The 18,396-nt window shown below is 42.3% G+C and overlaps 1 protein-coding gene across 6 annotated transcripts in view; it reads right to left on the bottom strand.

Annotated features, from left to right (window-relative positions):
- Positions 1-18,396, bottom strand: part of chd8 (chromodomain helicase DNA binding protein 8) — a 141,281-nt gene that overhangs the window by 112,662 nt on the left and 10,223 nt on the right. For 4 of the 6 annotated variants that reach the window (XM_061890571.1, XM_061890574.1, XM_061890573.1 and 1 more), the window contains exons 2-6: positions 16,329-17,366; positions 13,895-14,212; positions 7,259-7,372; positions 6,695-7,197; positions 6,513-6,624 (exon numbers count right to left, since the gene is read on the bottom strand). In XM_061890571.1, coding sequence (XP_061746555.1) covers positions 6,513-6,624; positions 6,695-7,197; positions 7,259-7,372; positions 13,895-14,212; positions 16,329-17,273 — 1,992 coding nt within the window. In that variant the 5' untranslated portion in view covers positions 17,274-17,366. The remainder of the gene's footprint in view (positions 1-6,512; positions 6,625-6,694; positions 7,198-7,258; positions 7,373-13,894; positions 14,213-16,328; positions 17,367-18,396) is intronic. The other 2 variants (XM_061890576.1, XM_061890577.1) reach the window with 2 other exon arrangements.

The raw sequence follows: 18,396 nt of genomic DNA, 5'->3' as shown, positions 1-18,396 counted from the left end.
TCACGTTCTGACGTCATCGCTACGAGACCGATAAACCGAAAGGCGTTTAATTCGTCAAAATTCACCCATTTGGAGTTCGGAGATCGGTTAAAAAAATACATGGTCTTTTTTCTGCACCATCAAGGTATATATTGACGCTTGCATAGGTTTGGTGACAATGTTCCCCTTTAACTTGCGCCGCACACATAGTTGACTTATTTAAGATTAAATAAATAAGCGTGTATAAGACTTCCCTGCTCGGACATGTTACAGTACATCATATTGGACAGTGTTCAACCTCTTATAAAAGCCAATTAAAATGCAGCAATATTTCTACAAATTACATATAGTACCGATAAATACCAGTATCGATAAAGGCATCGCATTGATTCAAATCTTAACGACATACATCCCAGGTCGAGAAATTGAGCAGAAAATGCCGTATTGCTGTTCTGTTCTTGGTTGTTCCACTCGTTCAAATGGAGAGATAGGAAAGAGCTTTTATAGAGTCCAGAAAGAAGTGGTTCATAAAGTGTGTCAAAGAAAATTACTTTTTATAATATCACTTTCATCATCCAGTAGAATGCAATCAAACATGCCCGTGTCTGCAGCAATCACTTTGGAAAATGCTTGTTTGAGCATTTGGTTGCTTTGGGAAACTTTCTGCGACGCAATTTATTCTCTACTATTTTAGTAGCGTTATGGAGTGCAGAAATGAACGTAAAGAAAGAACGAGAGAGCGCGTTAGTTTGTACTCTTAAATATAACTACCAAGACCTGGTTGTGCAATGAACTCACATCATATTAAGTCAGAGTACTAAACATTGTAATGGTTGGTCCAATCCATCGTATTTTCCTTGTCGATTTTCATAACAGAAAATAAAAGCTTAGTTGTGCAGGAAAGCCAAGTGCTTTATTCGACATGGATGACCATTATAACATTATACAATATAGCATTGTACATTTTAGCATTATAGATTATTTGGTTCTATTTGTTAGAATCACAAAAACATCCTTAATAGTATTAAAAAACTAACAGCATATACTGAATCTTGATATCGCCAGCAAACATTTCTGAACAAGAGACATCCATCCATCCATCCATCCATTCTCCACCGCCCATCCCTCCTGCCAATCAACCTATCATCCAGGTGCATGTTTTTAGGGGTGGGAGGAAGCCTGAGTACCTGAGGGAACCCACGTAGTCACGGGTAGAACATGCAAACTCCACACAGAAAGATCCCGAGCCTGGGATTGAACTCAGAACCTTCGTATTGTGAGGCAGACGCACTAACCTCTGTACCACCGTGCTGCCAACAAGGGACATGCATAGCTAAATAATGAGACAAAATATGAACTCCACACCATTAAAACAACTGCATACATGAATTGCAGACTAATATTCATAGCAGGAAATCAACTGCAAACAAACGTATCATTTTATTCCACATTAGCATCCGTTAACAACAGCACGGCGCTTGTTTTGTCAAATAAATAAGTTTCTTAGCGATGCAAGAATAAATCCAACATTGTCTTTTACGGATTAATGCTTAATTTGCGGACCCCTCCAGATATAAAGACATGATGTGCCTCTAATCTTTTGTTCTTTAAATCCTTGCACGCGTCGAAGGAAGTTACGTCTCGTCTCGATTACTGTAACGTATTATTTTGGGGTCTCCCCATGTCTAGCATTAAAAGATTACAGTTGGTACAAAATGCGGCTGCTAGACTTTTGACAAGAACAAGAAAGTTTGATCACATTACGCCTGTACTGGCTCACCTGCACTGGCTTCCTGTGCACTTAAGATGTGACTTTAAGGTTTTACTACTCACGTATAAAATACTACACGGTCTAGCTCCAGCCTATCTTGCCGATTGTATTGTACCATATGTCCCGGCAACAAATCTGCCTTCAAAAGACTCCGGCTTATTAGTGATTCCTAAAGCCCAAAAAAAGTCTGCGGGCTATAGAGCGTTTTCCGTTCGGGCTCCAGTACTCTGGAATGCCCTCCCGGTAACAGTTCCAGATGCTACCTCAGTAGAAGCATTTAAGTCTCACCTTAAAACTCATTTGTATACTCTAGCCTTTAAATAGACTTCCTTTTTAGACCAGTTGATCTGCCGCTTCTCTTCTTTTTCTCCTCTGTCCCCGCCTCCCTTACGGAGGGGGTCCGGTCCGATGACCATGGATGAAGTACTGGCTGTCCAGAATCGGGACCCAGGATGGACCGCTCGCCTGTGTATCGGTTGGGGACATCTCTACGCTGCTGACCCGCCTCCGCTTGGGATGGTTTCTTGTGGACGGGACTCTTGATGCTGTCTTGGATCCGCTTTGAACTGAACTCTCGCGGCTGTGTTGGATCCACTATGATTGAACTTTCACAGTATCATTTTAGACCCGCTCAACATCCATTGCTTACGGTCCCCTAGGGGGTGGGGGGTCCTCTCCAAGCTTCTCATAGTCATCATTGTCACTGAAGTCCCACTGGGTGTGAGTTTTCCTTGCCCTTATGTGGGTTCTTCCGAGGATGTCGAAGTGCTTGAGTGTCAAACTCTGCCCCCCCGTGTAATTTCATTTGGCCCTTGAGGCAATAACAAATTAACATTTGAGCTGGCCCGCCAGGATTATACAGCGTGGGTGCCGCTGTAACACCGCATTCACCGCTTATACTCATACTTGCCAACCCTCCTGATATTTCCGGGAGACTACCGAAGTTCAGTGCCCCTCCCGAAAATCTCCCGGGGCAACCATTCTCCCGAATTTCTCCCCGGATAACAATATTGGGGTCGTGCCTTAAAGGCACTGCCTTTAGCGTTCTCCACAACCTTTTCCTCTATACATACAGCGTCCCGGCCAAGTCACATAATATATGCGGCTTGTACACACACGCGCACGCACACACACACAAGTGAATGCAATGCATATTTGATCAACGCCATACAGGTCACACTGAGGGTGGCCGTATAAACAACTTTAACACTGTTGCAAATATGTGCCACACTGTGAAGCCAGACTAAACAAGAATGAAAAACACAATTCGGGAGAACAACCGCACCGAAACACGACATGAACACAACAGAACAAGTACCCAGAACCCCTTGCAGCACTAACTCTTGCGGGACGCTACAATATCCACCCCCTCTACCACCAAACCCCGACCACCTCAATAGTTTATTTTCAAGTTTATTAGCTAGTGGAAAAAGTTCATGTTTACATTAGAAGGTTGCAAATAGAAAAGAGGCATTACATTTTTCATTTAAATTTTATTTCTGAGATGTTTTTTCCTTTGTTTTTTGAAAGTCGATTTTGCACTATTAGGTTGTATAAGCTTGTTTAAGCAAATCAGTGTAACAAACTGAGCAGTAATTAACATTTTATTCATTCACTTTCTCTTGCTACTTCAAGGCTTGAATGTTTGATTCATTCCTTATTGTTATTTTACTTTCAAATTTATTATTGGCCAGTGGAAAAAGTTTATTTTGATATTTACCTCAGAAGGCTGCAAATAGAAAAGAGGCATTCAATTTTTATTTAAATTGTATTTGATATGCCATTAATATTTTTTTTAATATTGTTATTATTATTTGAAACTCAATTTTACATGTCACTATAAAGTTATATAAGCCTTGCTTGTTCAATATTCAATGCAAAACTTGTTTGGGTCCCTATTAAAAGGTTTATTTGTTCAACCTTGGCCCGCGGGTTTGTTCAGTTTTAAATTTTGGCCCACTCTGTATTTGAGTTTGACACCCCTGTCGTAGTGGTTTGTGCAGTCCTTTGATACATTTGTGATTTAGGGCTATATGAATAAACATTGATTGATTGATTTAAGTGAGTTTGAGGCGAACAGTAACATCTCGGATGGTTTAAATCTTAAAAAAAAAAATATTTTCTTAAGATTGTATAAAATCCACTCCATGCCGGTCTTAAATACGATTTCATGATCCCTTGCATATTTGCCTCCAAACTAGGGCTGGGCGATATATCGATATACTTGATGTATCGCGGATTTGTCTCTGTGCGATATAGAAAATGACTACATGGTGATATTTGAGTATATGTTCTCACGCAGTTGCTTTTAGCTGCGTGCATTACACTACAGGCTCTTCTCACTCTATTATCTCTCCTTCTTGGGGCGGGTTAGCTCGGTTGGTAGAGTGGCCGTGCCAGCAACTTGAGGGTTGCAGGTTCGATTCCCGCTTCCGCCATCCTAGTCACTGCCCTTGTGTCCTTGGGCAAGACACTTTACCCACCTGCTTCCAGTGCCACCCACACTGGTTTGAATGTAACTTAGATATTGGGTTTCACTATGTAAAGCGCTTTGAGTCACTAGAGAAAAAGCGCTATATAAATATAATTCACTTCACTTCTCACAGAGACATAAGACAAACGCACCGTCCAACATACGTCTCGCGTGCAACGTCACACGCTCCCGCGGAGACGTTGTGATGCTAACGGTGAGGTGCGAGTGGTAATAGGAGAGAGAGAAGGTGTGAATCTGGTAACAAATGGAGGAAGAAGAATTAATTCCCAAGAAAAACAGCACGGGGTGCATCGTCTGGCGGTGGTTTGGCTTCAAGCGGGAAGATGTCGAAAAGACAACAGTAATATGTCATGTATGCGGCAAAAGCGTTGCTACAAAAAGGAGCAGCACTGCTAAAGTAGCATCATTTGAAAAGTCACCCGCTAGAAAAACAGCACGGGGTGCATCGTCTGGCGGTGGTTTGGCTTCAAGCGGGAAGATGTCGAACAGACAACAGTAATACGTCAAGTATGCGGCAAAAGCGTTGCTACAAAAAGTAGCAGCACGGCTAAAGTAGCATCATTTGAAAAGTCACCCGCTAGAAAATGAAGAGTGCTTGAACCTCCGCACTGCCACGCCAACAAAATGCCCAAACAACCATTTCCACATCAACACCGTATGAAAAAAAAAATAGTCAACGGGAGATAACGTCCGCAGGAACCTACCACATAGCGAAGGACATACACCGTTTGATTTCCTATTATGCAGCTCATTTTTATTTGACAGTTATTGAAATATCTTGTGACATCATGCACAAAAGTGCACTTTATTTGTTTTTAACTATTGTATTGGCGTTCTGTACAAAAAGTGCACTTTAATTGAGTGTTGTTTTGATATGTCATCTTAGTGACATATTGCACAAAAGTGCACTCATAGCTTGTTTTAAAATGTCTCTGACAACCTTGCACTTTCTGTTTTGGAAATGACGTGAATGTTTGTGCCACTGCTTAATAACTGTTTAATAAATACACTTTTTGTTGTGATTTCCCTCTCTGCATGAAAGTTTAAAAGTAGCATATATTAATGCAGTATGAAGAAGAATGTTTTAATGTAGACACAGAATCATCATACTGCTGTGATTATATGCATCAAGTGTTCATTCAAGGCAGGCGAGCTACTTTTCAATTGACCAACTCGAGGGGATCTACCTCATTTATATATATCATTTATATTTATTTATTTATGAAAGAGACATTTTTATAAACAAGTTAAATGTGTTTAATGATAATACAAGCATGTGTAACACATATAGATGTCTTTCTTTCACGAAGACAAGAATATAAGTTGGTGTATTACCTGATTCTGATGACTTGCATTGATTGGAATCAGACAGTAATGATAACGCCCACATTTTCAAATGGAGGAGAAAAAAAGTTGTCCTTTCTGTACAATACCACATGAAAGTGGTTGGTTTTTGGCATCTAATTCATCCAGCTTCCATACACTTTACAAGAAAAACATTGGCGGCAAATACCGTAGCTTGCTTGATTGACATTCACGGCACCCAAGGGTCTTGTGAGATGACGCTGGCTGCTGCCAGTTCATTATTATGAAAAAATGACGGAGAGGAAGGCGAGAAACACTTTTTATTTCAACAGACTTTTGCGCCGTCCCTTCCGTCAAAACTCTAAAGGCCGACTGCACATTTCCTATCTTCACAATAAAAGCACTGCTTCATGCTGCCTGCGCTAACAAAATAAGAGTCTCGGAAAGCTGGCGTGCACAAGTGATGTGCACGCCAGCTTTCTGAGGGATCGCTTGTGCACGCCAGTTTTCCGAGACTCTGTATTTAGTTAGCGCAGGCAGCATGAAGCAGGGCTTTTATTGTGAAGATAGGAAATGTGCAGTCGGCGTTTAGAGTTTTGACGGAAGGTACGGCGCGAGAGTCTGTTGAAATAAAAATTGTTTCTCGCCTTCCTCTCGGTCATATTTTCATAATAATGATCTTGCAGCAGCCAGCGTCATCTCACAAGACCCTCCGGTACCGTGAATGTCATTTAAGTGACGTCTTGGTGAAGATTGATGATCACTAATTTTTAGGTCGATTTTTTTTAAAAGCCTGGCTCGAGATCGACTGACACCCCCCCCCCGCAGTCGACTGGGAGCTCGCGATCGACGTAATGGGCACCCCTGATTCAAGGCTAAGGCAAAATATGGAGATATATATCGTGTATCGCGACATGGCCTAAAAATAGCGAGATATTAAAAAAAGCCCTGGTGTGTTCATACCATGATCAGGTCTTCCTCCAGCGCGGCGGGTGAGGCAGGACTCAGTTCCCCTTCCGAATGCTCGGAGGAAGGATTCCTTTTTCTTTTTTTGGCTCCGACAAGAGTAATCGTGCTGGGAGCAGATTGGAGACGCATGAGTACACAAAAAAGTACAAAAAAAAAGGCGACATTCCCCAACTTACTTTGTCTTGGTTTTACTTTTGCTCTTGTTTCCTGCCACGGGTATTACGGTGCCTCCGGCAACTACAACTGTCCCTCCTGCAGGCTTGGCTTTGCCTTTTTTGTCAGCCGCCCCCGCCAGTTTGGATGGTGTCCCTGCAGCCACGGGGCTTTTCTTCTTGCTCCCTCCACCGCTTGTCTTCTTCTTTGCGGTGGACACCACCGTGACCGTTTCCCCTATTTCCGGCGAGGTTTGTGAGGCCGGTAGTTCGTCCTGGTTGAGCACTCGAGGAAGGTTCTTCTCGCCCCGTGCCTTGGCCCTTGCTATAGCTTCAGCAACAATACGGTTAGCCTTCTCTTGCTTGCACAAGATTTCCACACGGCGCACAGAGGAGGAATCACCGGGGGCCTTGGCGATGCGGATGGTCTGGGTCGGGGAGGTGGTCGTGCTGGAGGGCCCCGCTGTTGAGGAGTTGACAACCTTCACCACAGAGACCGCCCCGCCGCCTGTCGACGCTGAGCTTGTCTGTCGAAGAAACCACATCATTGCTCCAGTTCCAAAATTCTTTTAATCAGAAAACGACTACCTGAGGCTGCAGGAGCATTTTGAAGGGAACTGCCAGTCTCTGCCCTCCTTGGCCCTGGGATATCTGCAGTATCTGCGGGCTGCCGGTATTGCCGGCCCCTGACACCAGCTGGTACTGAAACAAAATACACATGCTGTGAGTAAACATGACAAACTTTTTTTGGACTACATATTTCTCAACAAGCTACCTTCAGAAACCATTTTTCCTAATTGCTGTGTGTGTACTTCCAGTGTTGGCGTTAACGCACTTTTTGTGCTTTAAAATGTAATATCAGAAATTATCGGTATCGGTTTCAAAAAGTAGAATATATCAAGTTTATTGTTCTTCGGTCAATGGTCAACAAAGCAAACAAACAGTTGTACATTCATAGATTGAAATAATAAAAAATGTTACAGACCGAAAGGGTTTAGGCTGAAGTTAAACACTTATCGCGCCTAACCCTATAAACAATTTCAAGTACAAAATAAACTTCCGAAAATTATAAAATGTCCTTTGCACAACTTATTATAAATACACATTATAAACAACATGAACGTAGTTCAATTTTATTCACAGTACAGGCATGTGAAATATCCCTGTGTACATATAAACATTTGCACTAATTATATATACAATATATACAAACAATTGTACTTCTATTATTATTTATATCTCATGTTTAATTTTTAATTAACATTAATCATAGTATTGACTACAATGTTAATTCAAGAGTCATATATTTTTTCAAGACATTGGTCTTAAAGTGTTTTTTAAATGTGTGAATGGAACTGGAACATTTTAAGGCAGGGGTGCCCATTACGTCGATCGCGAGCTACCAGTCGACCGCGGGGGGTGTGTCAGTCGATCTCCAGCCAGGCTTTAAAAAAAAAATAGACCTAAAAATTAGTGATCATCAATCTTCACCAAGACGTCACTTAAATGACATTCACGGTACCGGAGGGTCTTGTGAGATGACGCTGGCTGCTGCAAGATCATTATTATTAAAATTTGACCGAGTGGAAGGCGGGAAACACTTTTTATTTCAACAGACTCTCGCGCCGTACCTTTCGTCAAAACTCTAAAGGCCGACTGCACATTTCCCATCTTCACAATAAAAGCCCTGCTTCATGCTGCCTGCGCTAACTAAATACAGAGTCTCGGAAAACTGCCGTGCACAAGCGATCCCTCAGAAAGCTGGCGTGCACATCACTTGTGCACGCCAGCTTTCCTGAGACTCTTATTTTGTTAGCGCAGGCAGCATGAAGCAGGGCTTTTATTGTGAAGATAGGAAATGTGCAGTCGGCCTTTAGAGTTTTGACGGAAGGGATGGCGCGAAAGTCTGTTGAAATAAAAAGTGTTCCTCGCCTTCCTCTCTGTCATTTTTTCATAATAATGAACTGGCAGCAGCCAGCGTCATCTCACAAGACCCTCGGGTGCCGTGAATGTCAATCAAGCAAGCTACGGAATTTGCCGCCAATGTTTTTCTTGTAAAGTGTATGGAAGCTGGATGAATTAGATGCCAAAAACCAACCACTTTCATGTGGTATTGTACAGAAAGGACAACTTTTTTTCTCCTCCATTTGAAAATGTGGGCGTTATCATCTTTACCGTCTGATTCCAATCAATGCAAGTCATCAGAATCAGGTAATACACCAACTTATATTCTTGTCTTTGTGAAAGAAAGACATCTATATGTGTTACACATGCTTGTATTATCATTAAAAACATTTAACTTGTTTACAAAAATGTCTCTTTCATAAATAAATAAATATAAATGATATATATAAATGAGGTAGATCCCCTCGAGTTGGTCAATTGAAAAGTAGCTCGCCTGCAGAAAAAGTGTGGGCACCCCTGTTGTAAGGAATCATCCAAGCAGTTCCACAGTTGAACTCCTCTAACAGAAACACATCTACTTTTTAAGCTTGTTCTTATTTTTGCTTTCTGAAAGAAAGCTGAACCTCTGAGGTCATAGGGATTCTCTCTGGGTTTAAATCTCACTTGTAAACACCCAGGCAGCATGTGGTTATGAGCTTTGAAAGCCACAATAGTTGTATAGAGGTCAACAAGATCGTGCAGTTTTAATGTTTTTAATTGAATGAACAGAGCATTGGTATGGTCATGATAATTCGCATAAGTTACAATTCTAATCGCTTTCTTTTGAAGTAAAAATATAGAGTTGATGTTTGATTTGTTATTGTTTCCCCAAATTTCAACACAATAATTAAGATATGGGAGTATGAAAGAATTATATAACATGATAAGAGCCTTTTGATTCACAGAGTTTTTAATTTTATGTAACATAGCAATATTTTTTGCCATCTTGGTCTTAAGTATATTTATGTACAGTTTCCAATTTAATTTATCATCTATATAGATTCCCCAAAATTTTATTGAATACACCCTTTCTATCTCCATATCATCAATTCTTATATGACTTTTTACACGGACGTAGGGAGAAGTACAGAGCGCCAGTAAACCTTAAAGGGGAACATTATCACCAGACCTATGTAAGCGTCAATATATACCTTGATGGTGCAGAAAAAAAGACCATATATTTTTTTAACCGATTCCCGAACTCTAAATGGGTGAATTTTGGCGAAATTAAACGCCTTTCTGTTTATCGCTCTGGAGGGGATGACGTCAGAACGTGACGTCGCCGAGATAATACAGCCGCCATTTTCATTTTCAACACATTGTAAACATTGGGTCTCAGCTGTCATTTTCCGTTTTTTCGACGATTTTTTGGAACCTTGTAGACATCCTGCCTCGACGGTGTGTTGTCAGAGGGTGTAACACCACTAACAGGGAGGGATTCAAGTTGCACCACTGGCCCGAAGATGCCAAAGTGTCTGCCGCCAGACCCCCATTGAATGTACCAGAGTGTCTCCACATTTTACCGGCGATGACAGACATGGCACAGAGATGTATGGATAACCTGCAGATGCATTTGCAATGATAAAGTCAACGAAATCACAAAGGTGAGTTTTGTTGATGTTGTTGACTTATGTGCTAATCAGACATATTTGGTCGCGGCGTGACTGCCAGCTAATCGATGCTAACATGCTACGCTAATCGACGCTAACATGCTATTCACCAGCGGTGCTAAAGCAGACATGGCACAGAGATGTATGGATAACCTGCAGATGCATTTGCAATGATAAAGTCACAGAAATCACAAAGGTGAGTTTTGTTGATGTTGACTGTCAGCTAATCGATGCTAACATGCTACGCTAATCGACGTTAACATGCTATTTACCGGCGGTGCTAAAGCAGACATGGAACAGAGATGTATGGATAACCTGCAGATGCATTTGCAACTATATTACGTTTCCTTCCACCCACATTTAATGTGAAAAAAACACTTACCAATCGAAGGATTTAAGTTGCTCCAGTGTCACGAGATGCGAAAGTCCTGATCGTTTGGTCTGCACATTTTACCGGCGATGCTAACGCAGCTATTCGGCCATGCTATGGCTATGAATAGCGTCAATAGCTATTCGCTCAATAGCTTCAGTTTCTTCAATACTTTCATACTCCAACCATCTGTTTCAATACATGCGGAATCTGTTGAATCGCTTAAGACGCTGAAATCTGAGTCTGAATCCGAGCTAATGGCATGAAGCACGAAACTATGGCAAGGCATGAAACAAGTCAGCAGAGAGCAAGAAAAGATCACATTGACGCCAGGGCGACTGACTGGCAAAGACGATCTTAAATTCTGCCTCTGAATAGTGCTCGGGAAGCAGGTGAGCGGGCATTTTGTCCACCAGAGACAGGTGGACAAAATGAGTAACCAAGGAAACCAGACAAGGGAGTGGAAAAAACAAGAACTTAAAGACTCCAAAGGACAAACAGCACATGGCCAAACAAAAACATGATCAACAGACGTAACATTTGATTTATTATTGGTTAGCTTCAGAATAACAATGTTATTAAAAACAATAACAGACTAATTATACTCTATAAATGTTGGTCTTACTTAAAAATTCACGCATTAAGTTGTATTCAGTGTTAAAAAATATGATATGGCTCTCACGGAAATACATTTTGAAATATTTGGCTTTCATGGCTCTCTCAGCCAAAAAGGTTCCCGACCACTGTTCTAACCACTAGGCCACTGAGTAAGTATCTCATTCTCATTACACACTTTCTCACTTATTCACACAAAAGGGTTGTTTCTTTCTCTTATTAATATTCTGGTTCCCACAATATATATCAATACAGTCTGCAAGGGATTTAACAGTCCGTGAAAAACACATGATTGTGCGTGCTGCTGGTCCACCAATAGTATTAACCTTTAACAGTTAATTTTGCTCATTTCATTAATTACTAGTTTCTATGCAACTTTCTTTTATATTGTTTTACTTTCTTTTTTATACAAAAAGATTGGTTTTATTTATTTATCTTATTTTTTTAAAAGGACTTTATCTTCACCAGACCAGGTTGTCAATGAAATTAGATTGTTTAATGGGTTCCTGAAACCAGGACCAGTCCAGATTATGTCCAGGTCGGGCTCAGCAACACACGCCTTCATTTATGTACACTCAAAATGAGGGAACTCAACAGATTGCATATAATCTACAAACCCCGTTTCCATATGAGTTGGGAAATTGTGTTAGATGTAAATATAAACGGAATACAATCATTTCCAACCCATATTCAGTTGAATATGCTACAAAGACAACAAATTTGATGTTCAAACTGATAAAAAAAAAAAAAAATTCCAAATAATCATTAACTTCAGAATTTGATGCCAGCAACACGTGACAAAGAAGTTGGGAAAGGTGGCGATAAATACTGATAAAGTTGAGGAATGCTCATCAAACACTTTTTTGGAACATCCCACAGGTGTGCAGGCTAATTGGGAACAGGTGGGTGCCATGATTGGGTATAAAAACAGCTTCCCAAAAATTGCTCAGGCTTTCACAAGAAAGGATGGGGCGAGGTACACCCCTTTGTCCACAACTGCGTGAGCAAATAGTCAAACAGTTTAAGAACAACATTTCTCAAAGTGCAATTACAAGAAATTTAGGGATTTCAACATCTACGCTCCATAATATCATCAAAAGGTTCAGAGAATCTGGAAAAATCACTCCACCCAAGCAGCATCGCCAGAAACCAACATTGAATGACCGTGACCTTCGATCCATCAGACGGCACTGTATCAAAAACCGACATCAATCTCTAAAGGATATCACCACATGGGCTCAGGAACACTTCAGAAAACCACTATCACTAAATACACTTGGTCGCTACATCTGTAAGTGCAAGTTAAAGCTCTACTATGCAAAGCGAAAGCCTTTTATCAACAACATCCAGAAACACAGCAGGCTTCTCTGGGCCCGAGATCATCTAAGATGGACTGATGCAAAGTGGAAATGTGTTCTGTGGTCTGATGAGTCCACATTTCAAATTGTTTTTGGAAATTTTCGACATCGTGTCATCCGGACCAAAGGGGAAAAGAACCATCCAGACCGTTATCGACGCAAAGTTGAAAAGCCAGCATCTGTGATGGTATGGGGGTGCATTAGTGCCCGAGGCATGGGTGACTTACACATCTGTGAAGGCACCATTAATGCTGAAAGGTACATACAGGTTTTGGAACAACATATGCTGCCATCCAAGCGCCGTCTTTTTCATGGACGCCCCTGCTTATTTCAGCAAGACAATGCCAAGCCACATTCAGCACGTGTTACAACAGCGTGGCTTCGTAAAAAAAGAGTGCGGGTACTTTCCTGGCCCGCCTCAGTCCAGACTTGTCTCCCATCGAAAATGTGTGGCGCATTTCGAAACGTAAAATACGACAGCGGAGACCCCGGACTGTTGAACGACTGAAGTTCTACAACAGGGGTAGGGAACCTATGGCTCTAGAGCCAGATGTGGCTCTTTTGATGACTGCACATGGCTCTCAGATAAATCTTAGCTGACATTGCTGAACACGGTAAGTAATGAATAATTCCACGGGTAATCACATTGTCAAAAATAACATTCAAAATATAAAACATTCTCATGCATTTTTTTTAACCCATTCATCCGGTTTCTACCGCACCCGTTCAAGAAGTCGCATTAATGGTAAGAAGTATTTTCTTTATTGTTAGTTAGCTTCAGAATAACAATGTCATTAAAAAGAATAAGAGACTTATTATACTTGCACGCTTTTAGTTGTATTCAGTCTTAAAAAAAATAATTATATGGCTCTCACAGAAATACTTTTTCAAATATTTGCCTTGTATGGCTCTCTCAGCCAAAAAGGTTCCCGACCCCTGCTCTACATAAAAGAATGGGAAAGAATTCCACTTTCAAAGATTCAACAACTAGTTTCCTCAGTTCCCAAACGTTTATTGAGTGGTCTTAAAAGAAAAGGTGATGTAACACAGTGGTGAACATGCCCTTTCCCAACTACTTTAACACATGTCGCAGTCATGAAATTCTATGTTAATTATTATTTCCCAAAATAAAGTTTATGAGTTTGAACATCAAATATCTTGTCTTTTAGTGCATTCAATTGAATATGGGTTGAAAAGGATTTGCAAATCATTGTATTCTGTTTATATTTACATCTAACACAATTTCCCAACTCATATGGAAACGGGGTTTGTACTTCACATGACATAAAGTGGACTACCTTCTAAAAAGGTAAAACGTGGGTCTCACCTTCACGCCTCCTTGCTGGTTAGGCTGCTGCTGCACCTGCAGCTGGATGGTGAGGACTTTGGGCTGCCCTCCTGCCTGGCCCGCAGCCCGGGCTTGGGTCAAGGCTGCAAGCTGGCTCCCCTGGAGCACCAGCTTGCCCCCGGGGAGTTGACCCAGGACCAAACGAGTTGGGGCCTGAGCCTGTTGCTGACCTCCTTGGGCTGTTTGTTGGACCTGCGTGACCTGGGGCTGGGCGGAGACCGTTTGGCCCGCCTGCGTCGCGGCGGCAGCCTGCGAGGGCTGCTGGAGGACCAGAGTGATGCGCTTTGCTTCGCTCCCCTTCAGACACAAATAATAGGAATTAGTCTCATATTAATAGAATTTACATAAAATACATACAGTTGTGGTCAAAAGTTGACATACACTTGTAAAGAACATCATGTCATGGCTGTCCTGTGTTTCCAATCATTTCTACAACTTTTATTTTTTTGTGACAGAGTGATTGGAGCACATACTTGTTGGTCACAAAAAAACATTCATGAAGTTTGCTTCTTTTATAAATGTATTATGGGTCTACTGAAAATGTGACTTGCTCAAAAGTATACATACAGCACTGTTAATATTTGGCAAGTTTCACAACAATAAGGCGCTTTTGGTAGCCATGCTTGAATTTTTGACCACTCTTGACAAAATTGGTGCAGTTCGGCTAAATTTGACATCACATGGACAAAGATAAGACCGTCAGAAAGAAAGTTCTGTGGTCAGGTGAAACAAAAATGGAGCTGTTTGGCCACAATACCCAGTAATATGCTTGGAGGAGAAAAGGTGAGGCCTTTAATTCCAGGAACAACACACCTACCGTCAAGCATGGTGGTGGTAGTATTATGCTCTGGGCCTGTTTTGCTAAAAATGGAACTGGTGCTTTACAGAGAGTAAAAGGGAAAAAGGAGGATTACGTCCAAATTCTAACAGGACAACGACCCCAAAAACTTGTCAAAAGTTTGCTTCTTTTATAAATTTATTATGGGTCTACTGAAAATGTGACTTGCTCAAAAGTACACAAACAGCACTGTTAATATTTGGCAAGTTTCACCGCAATAAGGCGCTTTTGGTAGCCATCCACAAGCTTTTGCTTGAATTTTTGACCACTCTTGACGAAATTGGTGCAGTTTGGCTAAATTTGACATCACATGGACAAAGAGAAGACCTTCAGAAAGAAAGGTCTGTGGTCAGATGAAACAAAAATGGAGCTGTTTGGCCACAATACCCAGCAATATGCTTGGAGGAGAAAAGCTGAGGCCTTTAATTCCAGGAACAACACACCTACCGTCAAGCATGGTGGTGGTAGTATTATGCTCTGGGCCTGTTTTGCTAAAAATGGAACTGGTGCTTTAGAGAGAATAAAAGGGAAAAAGGAGGATTACCTCCAAATTCTAACAGGACAATGACCCCAAAAACTCGTCAAAAGTTTGCTTCTTTTATAAATTTATTATGGGTCTACTGAAAATGTGACTTGCTCAAAAGTACACAAACAGCACTGTTAATATTTGGCAAGTTTCACCGCAATAAGGCGCTTTTGGTAGCCATCCACAAGCTTCTGCTTGAATTTTTGACCACTCTTGACAAAATTGGTGCAGTTTGGCTAAATTTGACATCACATGGACAAAGAGAAGACCTTCAGAAGGAAAGGTCTGTGGTCAGATGAAACAAAAATGGAGCGGTTTGGCCACAATACCCAGCAATATGCTTGGAGGAGAAAAGGTGAGGCCTTTAATTCCAGGAACAACACACCTACCGTCAAGCATGGTGGTGGTAGTATTATGCTCTGGGCCTGTTTTGCTAAAAATGGAACTGGTGCTTTAGAGAGAATAAAAGGGAAAAAGGAGGATTACCTCCAAATTCTAACAGGACAATGACCCCAAAAACTCGTCAAAAGTTTGCTTCTTTTATAAATTTATTATGGGTCTACTGAAAATGTGACTTGCTCAAAAGTATACATACAGCAATGTTAATATTTGGCAAGTTTCACTGCAATAAGGCGCTTTTGGTAGCCGTCCACAAGCTTCTGCTGGAATTTTTGACCACTCCTCTTGACAAAATTGGTGCAGTTCGGCTAAATTTGACTTCACATGGATAAAGATAAGTGAACTAAAGTGAATTATATTTATATAGCGCTTTTCTCAAGTGACTCAAAGCGCTTTACATAGTGACACCCAATATCTAAGTTACATTTAAACCAGTGTGGGTGGCACTGGGAGCAGGTGGGTAAAGTGTCTTGCCCAAGGACACAACGGCAGCAACTAGGATGGCACAAGCGGGAATCGAACCTGCAACCCTCAAGTTGCTGGCACGGCCACTCTACCAACCGAGCTATGCCGCCCCAGAGAGCCACTGGGGGTTGCCGACACCCGCCCTAGGGCAAAGAAAAGGGAATGGACCTGCAGTGTGAACTTACCGGTGTCTGGGCCTGCATGGCTGGCTGCAGCTGCACCTGATTCGGCGCTTGGACTTGGATATGGGCCGACTGGCTCTGGACTTGCACTTGAGTCTGACCTTGGGACAGTTGTGTTTGCGGCGAAATCTGCACCTGGACCTGCTGGCCCTGAGTCTGCTGCATTTGCTGGGGCATGGAGGTGAGCAGCAGCTGCTTCACGGGCCCGTTGGGCGACTGCAGCAGCCTCTGGACGCCCGCCGCCCCGACTTTGACCTGGGCTTGGCCCGCGCCCGCTTGGTTCAAGACCGTCCCTCCTTGTAATATGGACATGCCCGGTTTGAGAGGCGAGCCGGAGAGCAGACGGATAACTTTGCCGCCCGTCGGCCCGGTGGCTCCGGATACGGTCTGCAGGACCTGGGCTTGTCCTTGTGGACCCTTGAGAATGACGATTTTGCCACCGGCTTGCTGAGTGATGGCCGCCAACTGCTGGGGGGTGAGCTGCTGAGCTAACTGTGCGAGCTGCTGCGTGGCGGCGGTGGTGGTGATGGAAGGGCTGGAGACGGTCAGCGGTGAGTTCAACAGGACCGCGGTACTGGTAGCCACGCTGGTGTTGCATGCCATAGGGACTGTGACCTGGGTTTGAACTTGAGGTACGGTATTAACAGCGGTAGGGGCTTGGGTGACAGTCGGAATTGGGGCTAAGGAAACCGTGTGCGGCGCCGCTACCACTGGCTGCGGCGCGGGGACCGAAACGGGGGCGAGTTCGGGCACGGCCGGCGCCGCTACAGGTGCGCCGAGGCCAGCGTTGACCGTAAGCTCGGGCTCCGGGGCCTCTAACTGACCCAGCGCCAGTTTAAGAGCCTCCTCCACAGGGTCTGAGGAACCCTGAGAATAGGAATCATCCGGGAGGGCATCCAGGTTGAACAAGGGCGTGTCCTCAAAGAGGTCCATAATTGGGTCCGCCATCTTGCCCCCTCCACACGGGGAGATGGGCGCAATGTTAGCGACGCTCCGAGATAAAAAACAACTTCCGGTTCTTCAAAATATCAGAGAAAAAAGCTGGAGACAGGAGAGAGAAAACAGACAAAATCAGATTATCGCATCAATCAATAACACAAACCTTTAAATACAGTATCATACTGAAAGTGGATTTCTAAATATTAAAGCTGCCTAATTACCTTTTATAGTCCAATTAATCACATTTTGGAAATTGGAATAATCGTGATCCCAATATTTGTCCACAAATGTAAAGTTATCTAAAGGTTTTTCAGGCTTTTGGAGGAAAATGTATCCACATTTAAGGACAGTAGTAAGCTCGGGGGTAAATTAAACATTGGTTGATATTGTGGTCACATTTAAAAACGGACAGATAAAGTGAGAGTATCGTACCGTGACATTTTAATATTGTTACGTTCCCTGCAACATGGGGCCGTGCATTGTCATGCTGCAACATGAGGTGAGGGTCTCGGGTGAACGGCACAAAAAATGGCCCGCAGGAACCTCAAAAGTATCTAAATTTCCTTTTTAAATTGTTTAGGAACAAGACTAACACAATTTATCTGAAAGTAGACACATTTAAGGACAGTAGTAAGCTCGGGGGTAAATTAACCTTTTGTTGATTTTGTTGATATTGTGGTCACATTTAAAAAGCAAAACTGATTATTAGGGTTTTATGCTGATGTATATGAATTAGTAGGTAGCTATAAGTAATTTTGATTATTTAGCATAAAATACTGCAACAGGAGGTGATGGTCTCGGGTAAACGGCACAACAATGGCCCTCAGGAACCTCAAAAGTCTCTAAATTTGCTTGTAATTGTTCTCATTTTCTTCGTTACACCGAATTGAGGCAGCAAGACTAGTAAGCTCGGGGGTAAATTAACCTTTTGTTGATATTGAGGTCTCATTTAAAAGGGGACATAGATAGGGCGATAGTCTAGTACCGTGACATTTTAATATCTGCAACGTGGGGCCGTGCATTGTCATGCTGCAACATGAGGTGAGGGTCTCGTGTGAACGGCACAAAAAATGGCCCTCAGGAACCTCAAAAGTATTTAAATTTCATTTTTAATTGTTTAGGAACAAGACTA

Source organism: Nerophis ophidion, linkage group LG28 (genome assembly GCF_033978795.1).
Source record: "Nerophis ophidion isolate RoL-2023_Sa linkage group LG28, RoL_Noph_v1.0, whole genome shotgun sequence".
Classification (NCBI taxonomy): domain Eukaryota; kingdom Metazoa; phylum Chordata; class Actinopteri; order Syngnathiformes; family Syngnathidae; genus Nerophis; species Nerophis ophidion.
Note: the sequence above shows the minus strand (reverse complement) of the source record. Positions and strands in the feature narration are given on the sequence as shown.